General features: G+C 51.8%; 1 protein-coding gene across 1 annotated transcript in view; it reads left to right on the top strand.

Moving 5' to 3' along the window:
- Positions 1 to 295: 295 nt before the first annotated feature.
- The window catches only part of SLC9A4 (solute carrier family 9 member A4), a gene marked incomplete at both ends in the record, with an annotated part of 72596 nt that continues 59355 nt past the window's right edge, over positions 296 to 13536 (top strand). The window contains 2 exons of the mRNA XM_081101212.1: positions 296 to 548; positions 5554 to 6017. Coding sequence (XP_080957338.1) covers positions 296 to 548; positions 5554 to 6017 — 717 coding nt within the window. The remainder of the gene's footprint in view (positions 549 to 5553; positions 6018 to 13536) is intronic.

Raw genomic sequence — 13536 nt, 5'->3', positions numbered from 1 at the left:
AGCTTTGTGCGAAGAGGGATTTTCCCTTCCCAGATGCGCTCCTCACCAGCCAGGTAAAGTCACACAGGTGCTCCCAGGGGAACAGAGCTGCTGAATGACTGTGTGCGAGGCAGAAGTGAGCTGCCTAAACAGAATCTCATCGAGGCCTCTTGAGAGCATCTGCACTCGGGACTCAAGGCCGCACTCGGACCCTTGCTGGGCCCGTGGACTGTGCTCGTGTCCTGCTGACCGGCGGACGCCTGTGCTCAGGACACTTGAGGCAGGGCCCAGCGCGAGGGGCGGGAGGAGGCCCAGCATGGGTTTCCAGGCACCGGGGCCGCTCGGTCCTTGGCAGTGGCTGCTGCTGCTAGTGGCCCTCAAGGGTTCCAAAGCAACGTCTGATTTGAACAAACCCACGGATTCCACGGCCCAGCAGGAGCCTGGGGCTGGGTTTGCTGCTTCGGGCCCGGCTCTGGGTGAGATCTCTGTCTTTGCGCTGGACTATGACTACGTGCAAGTCCCCTATGAAGTCACCCTCTGGATCCTTCTAGCTTCCCTCGCAAAAATAGGTGAGTCCCCCACCTGGGCTGTGCACGTCTCCCACATGAGAGGCTGAGTGTGGCCGCGCCTGGGATGGGAGCCGAGTGGGTGTACTGCGGTGCTGTCACGTCAGCTCTGCCCTCGATGCCCGGGGGCACCAGCTCCGGGCAGCCGTTGGGGCTCAGGCCCGTGTGCTGGATGTAAAGTGTACCTTCGGTGCTGGGTTGTTTTGATTTCTCCTCATTTCGGTGTGACAACCATGTGACGTTAGTTGGTGTGCAGCAACCTCAAGGTTCTGTGCTTTAAAAATCACTGCAGAGTGAGGCACGAGACCTCAGGACGATGGCCAATGGGAATTCACGAATCACATAAAGACTCTCTGTAAAACATTCTCCCTTCGTTCTTGGCCCCGTAGCGGCTTCAGCAGCGGCTCCCGCTGTTAATTCTGTAACAGTGGGGTGTGCTCCTCACAAACTGGCAGAGAGCAACTCTTAGGTGCCTCGGTGACGGGAATGGGGACACAGGAGTTTAGATCTGTCGGTAGAATATAGATCTACACAGGAGCCTAATGCAGCCAGTGGGGCACCCATGCTTTCCTTTGTGAAATAAAGTGAATTCAAGTTGATGGATTAAATGCTAATCAAGGTTCTTTGTGCCAAACCCAATGTGATGGTTTATGCTCTGTGACCATTTAATTCCAAATGCCACCCCCTTTCTCCTTCAAACCAGCTACTGAGAGCCAAGGCCAGGCTCAGTTGGTTGAAGCGTCATCTCAGCACCAAAAGGTTGTGGGTTCGATTCTGGTCAGAGCACATACCTAGGCTGAAGGTTCTATCTCCAATCAAGTCGAGTATGGGAAACAACTGATCATTGTTTCTCTGCCACATCTCTCTCTCTCTCTCTTTCTCTTTCTCTCTCTCTCTCAAATCCTCAGGTGATGATTAAAATTTTTTTTTAATAAAACCAGCTTATTCAAAAGTGGAAAACTGATACAAGTATTTCAATTACTTTGTATAACATAGCCTTTGCCACAGTTATGAAATTTGTCATTTGAATAGATAAATTGCTTTATTAGAAACTATGGTGCCCATTTATAAAAACTGCAAGGCTGGGTGGGAAATGGGGTTGAGCCATGAGATCTTCCAGCTAATTCCTTGGCATCAGGACTGTGGGCTCTGTCTCTTCACCTGACCCCCAGGGATGTTGGGGGAACAGTGTATTAGTCAGGTGCTCCTTCATAACTGCCATTCCTTCTGAGCTAGTGAGGTATGGAGACTAACTGGAATTGTTACCCTGAAGAACTCTTGTGTGATTTGTCAAATGGTTAAGTTATACAAAGGGTTTCACATCATCTCTAAGAAGTGCTCACATAAGCATCGCTTTCTAAAGGGGTGATAGGCTCAGCGTAGAGCTGAGGGCCCAGTGCCTCTCAGGCCGCCGCATGGACTGAGAACATTCAGGGTGGTCTTGGTGGGTTTTAAATGCTCCTTTGTACACACTGGAGGGATGCTGAGGCTGTTCTGGGTCAGGAACTAGATCTGCCCGGGACTGGCTAGCAACTGTGTCTTTCTATGTATCAGCTTGTTGGTCTGTGAAACTATTTTTAAAACCTTTTTGGTGCAAATAAGGATTTTATAATATAAAAGAGGCTTATGCTCTATGTCAGTAAACATCGAAATGCAGGAAGGATGTCTGTTATCCAGGTTTGATGTTAGCATAAAGCAGATTGCTCTCTATAGGTAGCATATGTGCCCAGGCTCACTGTCTAGAAGTGTAGAGTGTTGTGGTGGTTTAAATATTCTTGATTTTCAAAGGGATATAATTCAATGTACTTTAGAAAAAGAAAATAGCTTAAGTAGGTTTTCAGGTGGATCATGCGCATTCAAGTACAATTTTATATTTGCTAGTCTTCCAGAATTCAGATTATTTTTACATTGTACATTAAAAGAAGGCATGTTTATTAAATGCATACTAGGTGCCAATGACTGGGCTTGTAGATTTCTATATGGTGGTTCATTCACCAGGGGCAGGGGCGGGGGCAGGGGTGGGGAGACATAAAACTTTAAGGCAAGAAACCAATACAGACTTTCTTAGATTCTACATTATGAAATTTGAGTTAAGATACGATTAATAATCATTATTATTATTCATTATTTCATTTACCATTCTAGCAGGCCACATTCATTGAGTGCTAGGCAATGTGTGGACATGACCGTGGTCCCTGGCCTCAGGGACTTCACTTCATGGGGAAGACAGGTGGATCCAGCACTGCCTGGCAGGCCTCTGACAGGAAACATCACAACTCTCCCCAGTCCTTCTGATTTCATTATTTATTTATTTAAACAGGTTTGATGGATTTAGAGAAGAGAAAGGGAGAAGGACAGAGAGAAACATCAACGAGAGAGAGAAACATTGATTGGCTGCCCTTGCATACCCCCTACTGGGGATGGAGACTGCAATCCAGACATGTGCCCTGGCAGGGAATCGAACTGGCAACCTCCTGGTGCCCCCCAGAGGATACCCAACCAACTGGGCCACACTGGCCCGGGCTCCCCAACCCTTTTTAAAACACCAACTATGCAAGTTGCAAAGAATGATACTATAGAACAAAAATAATACAAAGTCACCTCAGACTTGTTGTTTATCTTTTATTTCAGTTCCGCTTCTTGTAAGCTTACAGAAGGATGTCCTGAATCATTCGGCAGAATGGAAAGGGGGACTCTCTTTGACTTGTAGGTAGGACATTGTTATTTAAGTTTCAGTCCCTGAAACTAAAAATCCTCCAGTGACTGACTCTATTGTTGTCATGAAAGGGAGAAAGCTCTGGAGTGAAGGGCAGGCAGCACTGCCTTCTGGGGCCCTGCATGCAGACGCCTCCCCCGGGGCTGGGCGGGTGCATGTGCTGAAGGTGGGGCATGCCGCACTCATCACAGGGCGCCGGAGCCCAGAAAGCAGGGCCAAACTGGGGCGGCAGAGGCCTAATAACACTGCAAATGGGCTCGTCTGCCTCTTTTACATTCAAAAAGTCCAATGTGGTTGAAGTCAGCACCACAAGAAGAAGAGGAGGAGGAAGGGGAGGAGGTGGAAATGGGAGGAGAAAGTTCTCTTCAAAAACAGAGAGAGCAGGATTTTAGAAGGAGACCTTACGCTGGTGTTAAAGCCAGTGGACTAAGTGTGTGGTCTGGGATAATGTCTCTTGATGCGAATGCGCCATTGCATTAACCAGCCTGCTATAGTGAATGGAGAAGTTCAAAGTTATGGTCAGGGAAACACACATGCTCCCTGGATGGCTGACCCTAAGAAATTCCAAAGGAGACATTCAATGGCTCCCCATGGTCTATGGAAGAAAAGCTACACTCCTTAACCTTGAATTCAAGGCCCCCATCATTTGGCTCAAAATCATCAGAGCATCTTTTTCCAATGCTCTTCCCAATTCCAGATTTGCCCCAGCCAGGTGGGTGCCCTCAATGAATCAAGCATATCTGGATGGGCCATTCCTGTCTCTCTATTTTCTCTTGGCATTCTTCCAGCCTGAAATGTCTTCATTTCGTCTATGTAAGTCATAAGCATTCTGAAACAGCCTGTTCAGCTCCTACTTACCATGTGACATCTTCTCTCACCAACATGCAGCCTGCTCACCCATTCCCTTACACACGTAATTCTCCCAGCAGGCCGCGGGCCACTGTGCAGAAGACATCTGGGTGGGCGCATTGGCAGGTATAAAGATGTCTACCATTCTGCCTGAGTCTGAGGAGTTCAGAGTTTAGTGGGTGAGGTAAGCATGCACACAGACACAGTAGAAAGGGGTCATTGTTGTCAGACCGGGACATATGACATTTTATAATCATTCGGGGGAAGACATATTATCTCTTTTTGGAAGAGATCAGGAAAAGCTTAACCTCAAAGATTGAGCAGGACCAGAAAAATTTGAATGAAAGACAATCCAGGAAGCAACAACAGGGTAGGGAGATGAGAGGGGCCACAGGGTGTGAAGGTGTGTGGCTGGCTGTGGGGTGCTGATTCGGAGACAGCCCCAGGGTGACGCGCTGCACTCTGGCTGCCCATCCTGTCTGCTGGCACTCAATGTGCACTTAGTTGTATACTTACACATTTTCTGTTTTTTTTTCTTCTTCTTTGTTAATATCTTATTTCTACAATGTTGTCAACAGTTGGAATTGTAGAAAATATGTTTGGTCCTCCACCCCCCAGTACTTCCCCGTGGGTGGTTAGCAGGGATGCTTAACAAAAACCCTCAGTTTCAAATCCATGAGATGTGTGTGTACCTTCACAGTCCCAGGTGGGGAATGGGGCCATCATATATATACACGTGGTGTAAGGAAGTCCTCTGGCAGCAGGAGGGGGTGAGCTGGCGGTTTGAGGGTGAGAAAGAAGGTCAGGAGGACAGGGCAGTAATTAGAGAAGAAAGGGGCAGTCCTGAGCAAAGGCGGTGGCTGTGGGGTTGGAGAGAAGGGGATGGGCTGCAGGGGCAGCTAAAGAGAGACGTTACTGATGAAATAGGCATCTGATTAAATAAAGGGGCAAAAGTAATGGGGGGTCATGAGAATGCGACCTGACTTCCCCTTAAGTGACTGACGGAATGGCAATGTCATGGATTACATAAGGGGATGAAGAACTTTAAGTTTTGTTTCTTTGTTCGGTGGAGAGGGAAGTGAGATGAGGTCAGCGTGGAACAAGCTGAGGTTCGGGCGACAGAAAAGACTCTGCAGGAGCCTTAAAGGCAGTTTTGCGTGAGCACAGACAGGTCCGCCCACTCTCTCCTCTTCTCTCCAGTGCTCAGTCCTGTAAAACGGGGGAGCCGGAAGGAGGAAGGGGGGACTGCTGCCTAGAACACTGATTTCGCAGCCCGTGCTGGGCTGGCACGTGAAGCACGTGGTCCTGTGTCAGCCCCGCCGCGCCCAGGCCCTGCCGCACTGAGAGCGCAGCCAGCTGGCCCCGGAGCCCTCTGCGTGGCTTCAGAGCCCTTGTGCGTGTCTCGGCAGCAAACAGCTAACTGTGGCCTCTGCTCTTCCCCAGGCTTCCACCTCCACCACCGGCTGCCAGGCCTCATGCCGGAAAGCTGCCTGCTCATCATTGTGGGGGCTCTGGTGGGGGCCATCATTTTTGGCACCGACCACAAATCGCCTCCGGTCATGGACTCCAACATCTACTTCCTGTACCTCCTCCCTCCCATTGTCCTGGAGAGCGGCTACTTCATGCCCACTCGGCCCTTCTTTGAGAACATTGGCTCCATCCTGTGGTGGGCAGGCCTGGGGGCCCTGGTCAACGCCATGGGCATCGGCCTCTCCCTCTACCTCATCTGCCAGATCAAGGCCTTTGGCCTCAGCGACGTCAACCTGCTTCAGAACCTGCTGTTCGGCAGCCTGATCTCCGCCGTGGACCCGGTGGCCGTGCTGGCTGTGTTCGAGGAGGCGCGCGTGAACGAGCCGCTCTACATGATGATCTTCGGGGAGGCCCTCCTCAATGACGGCATCAGTGTGGTGAGATGGCCGGGGCACGCCCCCGGAGCAGGGGCTCTGGTGGGCAGGCGACAGGAGACTGTGTCCAGGGCTAATGGAGAGGGCTGAGCAGGCCTGAGCCAGGGCAGGACAGAGATGGGCTTTGGTCAATGCAGGTGGCACAAGTTTAGGTGACATTCCTTATGATAACTTCTCACTAACACTGCTTGCCATTCACTTCCCAACTAGCTTCTTTTTTATTTTTTAATATTTTTTTATTGATTTCAGAGAGGAAGGAAAAGGGAGAGATAGAAACATCAATGATGAAAGAGAATCATTGATTGGCTGCCTCCTGCATGCCCCCCACTGGGGATCTAGCCTGCAGCCCAGGCATGTGCCCTTGACCAGAAATCAAACCATGACCTCCTGGTTCATACAGGTTGGGCCCAACTAGCTTCTTTAAAGAGCAGAAAAGGAGAGAGAACAAATCATTCTGTAGTTAAACTCAGTGTATCACTTTGCAAACAGAAACTTGCTACAGGCTCTTCTGGGATTGCTCACCACAGGCTCACAGTAGGCTCTGTGTGCTGAGTCCTTGTCACGCTGCATGAGATGTGACGGTGATGAGAGAGGTGACAGGGGCTGTGAATACGTGTTCCTTATTGTCAGTCTGGACTGCATGACACTTGGAAAATGTGAAAGCAGGGCTTTGCTTAGGAGCCCTTCGAGAGGAGCCGAGAAAGACTGAAGGCTAGCTCAGGCATCGAGGCCCAGAGATGGCTGTGGCTACGGGTGCTAGAATATTCCGGACTAGCCCTCCCATTGCTCAGTCTCATTACATTACTGAAAACTTTCACCAGTTGTTAGTCTGAGATGTTGGTGTATACTTTGATACACTTTTCTTATTTTAAAAGTTATAGCACATCACATAAGTAAAACTAGAATCCATTTTCAGTGTGAAAAGTCAAACCATACAAATTATACAGCAAAAGGCACCAAGCCTCCACTGCCCTCGTCTCACCCTTGATGAGACAACCCAATACACATGTAGATACATGTTATCTTACATGCATTGGGTAAGATTATGTTATATTTTTGCTTTCACATGTTCTAGGAAGTGACATTTCTGGGTTAAAAAGTAGGTGCATTAAAAATTTTAAAAGATGCTGCTGTTTTAATCACCACCTCTTTATCTGATTGAAGAGGGAGGGACCCCACTCCTGTCAGGGAGTGGCAGGTAATCCTGGCCAGATGAGCTCAATAAAGCCCTGGAGGAGGGTGAGCACACACGCAGGGCCACGGGCACATGCAGGGCCACGGGCACACAGACATGGTCACAGGCACACATGCATGGTCACAGGCACACATGCATGGTCATAGGCACACACGCAGGGCCACAGGCACACACGCAGGGCCACAGGCACACACACAGGGCCACAGGCACATAGGCAGGGCTACAGGAACACACTCATGGTCACAGGCACACACACATGGTCACAGGCACACACACATGGTCACAGGTACACACACATGGTCTCAGGCACACATGCAGGGCCACAGGCACACACACAGGGCCACAGGCACACACTCATGGTCACAGGCACACACACATGGTCACAGGCACACACACATGGTCACAGGCACACACACATGGTCACAGGCACACACGCAGGGCCACGGGCACACACGCAGGGCCACAGGCACACACACAGGGCCACAGGTACACACACATGGTCTCAGGCACACATGCAGGGCCACAGGCACACACACAGGGCCACAGGCACACACACATGGTCACAGGCACACACACATGGTCACAGGCACACACGCAGGGCCACGGGCACACAGGCAGGGCCACAGGCACACACACAGGGCTACAGGCACACACACATGGTCACAGGCACACACACAGGGCCACAGGCACACACACAGGGCTACAGGCACACACACATGGTCACAGGCACACACGCAGGGCCACGGGCACACAGGCAGGGCCACAGTGGGGTGTGAGAGGCAGGCTGAGTAGTGCTGAGAGGAGGGAGCCTCCTGGCTTCCATGGACGATGAGGTTGGTTGTTTGAAGAAGTCCACCAGCTGGCAGGGGCTGGCACCCACTACTCAGGGAGACACAGGAGCTGTGCCTGGCCCCCTGGATAGGAAGGTTATTGCTGGGGAACCTCATCCACAGGGTCAGAGTGGGGAGGGCCTGCGGTTACCCACTTGAGGCCCTCCCTGTTTTAGCACCTGTCAAGGCAGAATGCAATATTGGACGTTAATGTTAGCTCTTACCCCATGGCTGCAAGTGCTTCTCAGGAAGTCTCTGTGGGCTTACATGCCTGCAGGCAGTGCAATGAGCGTGTCTCCTGGTGTCGCATCAACAAGGGCATGTTTTCTTCATGCGTCCCAGCCTATGGGCAGAGGTGCCCCTGCCAGCATGCGCCTGCGGGCGTGGCAGCACCTTCCCAGTGGCTGTGGGTCATTAATGTTTCTCATGCTGCAAATTGGAAGCTTTACTCTTTGGGGGTTGCCACATTTAAAACAATACAGGACACCCAATTAAATTTGAATTTCATAGAAACTACAGATAATTTTTATAAGTATGTCACAAATATTGAGTGTTGTCTATTTTTCTTGGGGACCACGTATTGTTTTTATATTTAACTAGAGGCCTGGTGCTCGAAATTAATGCATGGGGGGTGTGGTCCCCTCAGCCCAGCCTGCACCCTCTCCAATCCGGGACCCCCCAGGGGATGTCCAACTGCCAGCAATCGGACATCCCCCTCACAATCCAGGACGGCTGGCTTTTAACTGCTCACCTGCCTGCCTGCCTGGTCACCCCCAACTGCCCCCCCACCAGCATGGTCACCCCTCACTGGTCTCCCTGCCGGCCTGGTTGCTGCCAACTGCCCCCCCCCCCCCTGCTGGCCTGGTTGCCCCACGCAGCCTGCTGTTCGGTGGTTTGGTCACCCCTCACTGCCCCCATCCCTGCTAGCCTGGTCGCCCCATGCAGCCTGCTGTTCAGTCGTTTGGTCGTCCCTCACTAACCTCCCTGATGGCCTGGTTTCCCCACTTAGCCTGTTCAGTCGTTCGTTTGGTTGTTTCAGATGTGACGGCTCTTGGCTCTTTATATATATACTAGGGGCCCAGTGCACGAAATTCGTGCACTGGGTGTGGGGGGGGGGGGGCGGGGGAGAGTGTCCCTCAGCCCAGCCTGCCCCCTCTCACATACTGGGAGCCCTCAGGCGTTGACCCCCATCACCCTCCAATCGCCTGATCGGCCCTTGTCCAGACCTGACGCCTCTGCCAGAGGTGTCAGGCTTGGACAGGGGACCCCCATCTCCCCCCGATCACTGGCTCTGGCCCCCGCCCAGGCCTGAGGCCTCTGGCCCAGGAATCATGCCTGGGCAGGGGACCCCCATCTCCCTCTGATCGCTTGCTCCACCCCCCGCCCAAGCCTGACGCCTCTGACCCAGGCTTCAGGCCTGGGCAAGGGGACCATCATATCCCCCCAATCCCCGGCTCCGCCCCCCGCCCAGGCCTGATGCCTCGGCCAGAGGAGTTGACCCTCATCACCCTCCGATCACCAATCACCGGATCGGCCCCTTGACCAGGCCTGAGGCCTCCGGCAGAGGTGTCAGGCCTGGGCAGGGGACCCCCAGCTCCCCGCGGTTGCAGGCTCTGCCCCTGCCCAGGCCTAATGCCTCTGGCCTAGGCGTCCGGCCCGGGCAGCAGGGACCTGCAGTGGCAGCGGGGGGCGCCGCAATCGTGGGCTTCGCTTTGGGCCCAGGCAAGGGACCCCTAGCTCCTGGGACTGCCAGCTTCGACCGTGCCCAGCTCCCATCACTGGCTCCACCCCTACTTCCTGCTATCACTGGCCAGGGCGGCAAAGGTGCCTGATTCTCCGATCATGGCTTGGGGGCAGGGCAAAGGCGGCCCCAGGGCCTCCTTTGCCCTGCCCCCCAGCTCTTAGCTCCCCCCTGGGTTTCAGATCACTGTCAGTGGCAGGGGGCTTCTTCCTGCTTTCCCTTTCGCTTCCTTGTATTGTGCCTACATATGCAAATTAGCCGCCATCTTGTTGGCAGTTAACTGCCAATCTTAGTTGGCAGTTAATTTGCATATAGCCCTGATTAGCCAATGAAAAAGGTATCGCCGTATGCCAATTACCATTTTTCTCTTTTATTAGTGTAGATACTAGAGGCCCGGTGCACAAAAATTTGTGCACTCAGGGGGGAGGGGGCCCGGCCTGTGCCCTCTCGCAGTCTGGGACCCCTCGGGAGATAACGACCTGCTGGCTTAGGCCTGCTCCCGGGTGGCAGAGGGCAGGCACAATCCCTGGTCGGGCTCAGAGCAGGGCTGATTGGGGAGTTGGGGCGCCACCCCCTGCCATGCACAGAGCAGGGCAGATTGGGAGGTTGTGATGCCACCCTCAGTCACGCTCAGGGTAGGGCCAATTGGGGGGTTGGGGCACCGTCCCCTGTCACACTCAAGGCAGGGTCGATGGGGAGGTTGCGGCACCACCCCCTGTCACGCACAGAGCAGGGCCAATCCGGGGGTTGGGGGCGCTGCCCCCTGTCATGCACAGAGCAGGACCCATCAGGGGGTTGGGGCGCTGCCACTCTCACACTCAGGGCAGGGCCGATGGGGAGGTTATGGCTCTACCCCATCACACATAGAGCAGGGTCTGTGGAGGGGGGGTTGGGGAGCTCCCCCCTATCAGGCACAGAGCAGGGCTGCTCAGGGGGTTGGGGACCCGCCCCCTGTCACACACAGAGCCGCAGGGCAATCAGGGGGTTTGGGCGCTGCCCCCTGTCACACTGATCCCGGTGCCGGGAGGCATATTACCCTTTTACTCTATAGGGTAGAGGCCTGGTGCATGGCCAGCTGGTTTGCCCTGAAGGGTGTCCTGGATCAGGGTGGGGGTCCCCACTGGGGTGCCTGGCCAGCCTGGGTGAGGGGATGATGGCTGTTTGCAGCTGGTCACACACCCTTCAGTGTGGGGGTCCCCACTGGGGTGCCTGGCCAGTCTGGGTGAGGGGCTGAGGGCTGTTTTCAGGCTGGGACTGAAGTTCCCAACCTCTCCTTTTTTTCTTTTTTATTCTGGGCAAGCTTTACCTTGAGGCTTGGCTCCAGCTCTTAGGCCTGCCTCCGCGGCTGAAAGTAGGTTTCTGGCCTTTGTTTACAATGTTGCGAATCTGCTGGCTGAAGTCTGGCGGTATTTGTTACAATGTTTCTTAAACTGCCCGCTCAGAGGCCTGCAGCCGCAGGCGGGGAACATTGGAGTCCTCCGTCACTGAGGCAAGCAAGCTTCATGTTAGTTTCAAGCTGCCTGGCTGCCGGCCACCATCTTGGCTGACAGTTAATTTGCATATCTCACTGATTAGCTAATGAAAAGGGTAGCGGTCGTACGCCAATTACCATGTTTCTCTTTTATTAGTGTAGATATATAGATTGATTTGTAAGAACTCTTTAAATTATTTACATTTTAAACTCCTCAATATTGCATACAAATCAAGCATTTTCTCCCATTCTGTTATTTTTTTAAATTATGGTATCTATTATTCTATGCAAGGTTTAAATTTTTATAAGGTCAAATCTAACTAAAGCATTCTTTCATTGCCTCGGGGTTCCTACCTTGCTTAGCATTGTGCCTAGCCAAAAGACAGGCAGCCATATGTTTTCTGTTTTTCCCTCTATACCTACTTATTCACTCGTCCGTCACATGGCATTTTATCATGACGACTTCCTTAAAACTAGAAAGTGCGGAGGGAACGAAGCTCTTGAAAAGTAGCCCAGCCGAAACCGGTTTGGCTCAGTTGATAGAGCGTCGGCCTGCAGACTGAAGGGTCCCGGGTTCGATTCCAGTCAAGGGCATGTACCTGGGTTGCGGGCACATCCCCAGTGGGAGATGTGCAGGAGGCAGCTGATCGATGTTTCTCTCTCATTGATGTTTCTAACTCTGCATCTCTTTCCCTTCTTCTCTGTAAAAAATCAATAAAATATATTTAAAAAAAAAAAAAGAAAGAAAAGTAGCCCAAGCTTTGCGGGTGGATTCCTCAAGGAAGGAGGCCCGCCCATGAAGTGGGAAGAGAATTTATTTATTCATAAGAATGATCTTTAGCCGAAGCACAGAGTACCAGAGTCGCCAGCCGGCACCCACTTTCCCGCTGGGCAGGTCCCTGAGAGCCCAGGTGTCGGAAAGTCGCCAGGGAGCCAGGTTCCAGTTGCCCGCAGATGTGCCTTGGTGAGTGCAGCCCTGGGCCCTGGCAGGACTCCTCGGAGGCCCGCCCACCCGGACCGGGCTCAGGCTCTCAGGGAGGGAACTTGGGGTCTGTGTGTGCAGCAGGCCCTGAGGTGCTGGCTCACCTGGAGAGGCCTGTGTGGGAGGAGGGCCTCCTCGGAGGGCGCTGCGTCTCTGAGCCCCTGTCCCGCCGTCCCCCTCAGGTATGTTCACGCTCTCCATCTTGTTACAATGGAGTGAGTGTCCTTCCTGGGACTTTCCTGCAAGGCTGGTGTGTGTATTTCATGCGAGTCTCCCAGACGTCATCCTCTGTCACTGACTGTCCTATGGGAATAGGATCCCATTATGATCTAATTCTAACTTAATTACCTCTTTACATACCTACATTCAAATCCAGCCACATTCTGCCATGCTGTAGGCTAAGACTTCAACACATAAATTTTTGGGGACACACAATTCACTCCTCAGGAACTCAGGAATAGGAATTGCTTTACCACAAAATTAAATTAAAATGAATTACATTAAGATATCTAAGAAAACCCCAATGTTTGGAAACAAAACAGCACACTGCTAAATAATTAATGATTCAAACAAGAATTTACAAAAGAAATTAGAAAATATTTTGAACAAATGATAATGAAAATTCAACACGACAGAATTTGTGGGATGCAATTAAAGATGTGCTTGCAGTGGTTCTCAACCTTCTGGCCCTTTAAATACAGTTCCTCATGTGGTGACCCAACCATAACATTATTTTCGTTGCTACTTCATAACTGTAATGCTGCTACTGTTATGAATAGTAATGTAAATATCTGATATGCAGGATGGTCTTAGGCGACCCCTGTGAAAGGGTCGTTTGATCGCCCAAGGGGCCGCGACCCACAGGCTGAGAACCGCTGGCTTCGAGGGAAATGTATGGCTTTAAATGCTTAGTAAGAAGCTGAAAGACTCAAAATCAGTGACAGAAGGCCCTGCCTGAAGAAATTAGAAAACTGCAGCAGAGTAATTCCTAACGAATAGGAAAGCAATTGTAAAGATAACAATAAATGATAATAATATAATTTAATCCTATATAATAAGAGCCTTATCTGCTAGGTGTCAGGTTATCCATGGGCTGTTCCACCAATCAAAGTGTAATATGCTAATGATATGCTAAGGCTGCTTAACTGCTCACTATGACGTGCACTGACTACCACAGTGCTCCGACTGGTAGGTTAGCTTGCTGCTGGTGTCCAGCGAATCAGGACTGAGTGAAATGGGCTGGACACATCCTGGAACCCTCTGGCAGTCTCTCCCCAGCTGGCCAACCTCCCACATCCCTCCC

The sequence above is a fragment of the Myotis nattereri genome, assembly GCF_964212035.1.
Source record: "Myotis nattereri genome assembly, chromosome: 10".
Classification (NCBI taxonomy): domain Eukaryota; kingdom Metazoa; phylum Chordata; class Mammalia; order Chiroptera; family Vespertilionidae; genus Myotis; species Myotis nattereri.
The sequence above is the reverse complement of the archived record's forward strand: the minus strand, read 5'-3'. Positions and strand labels throughout refer to the sequence as shown.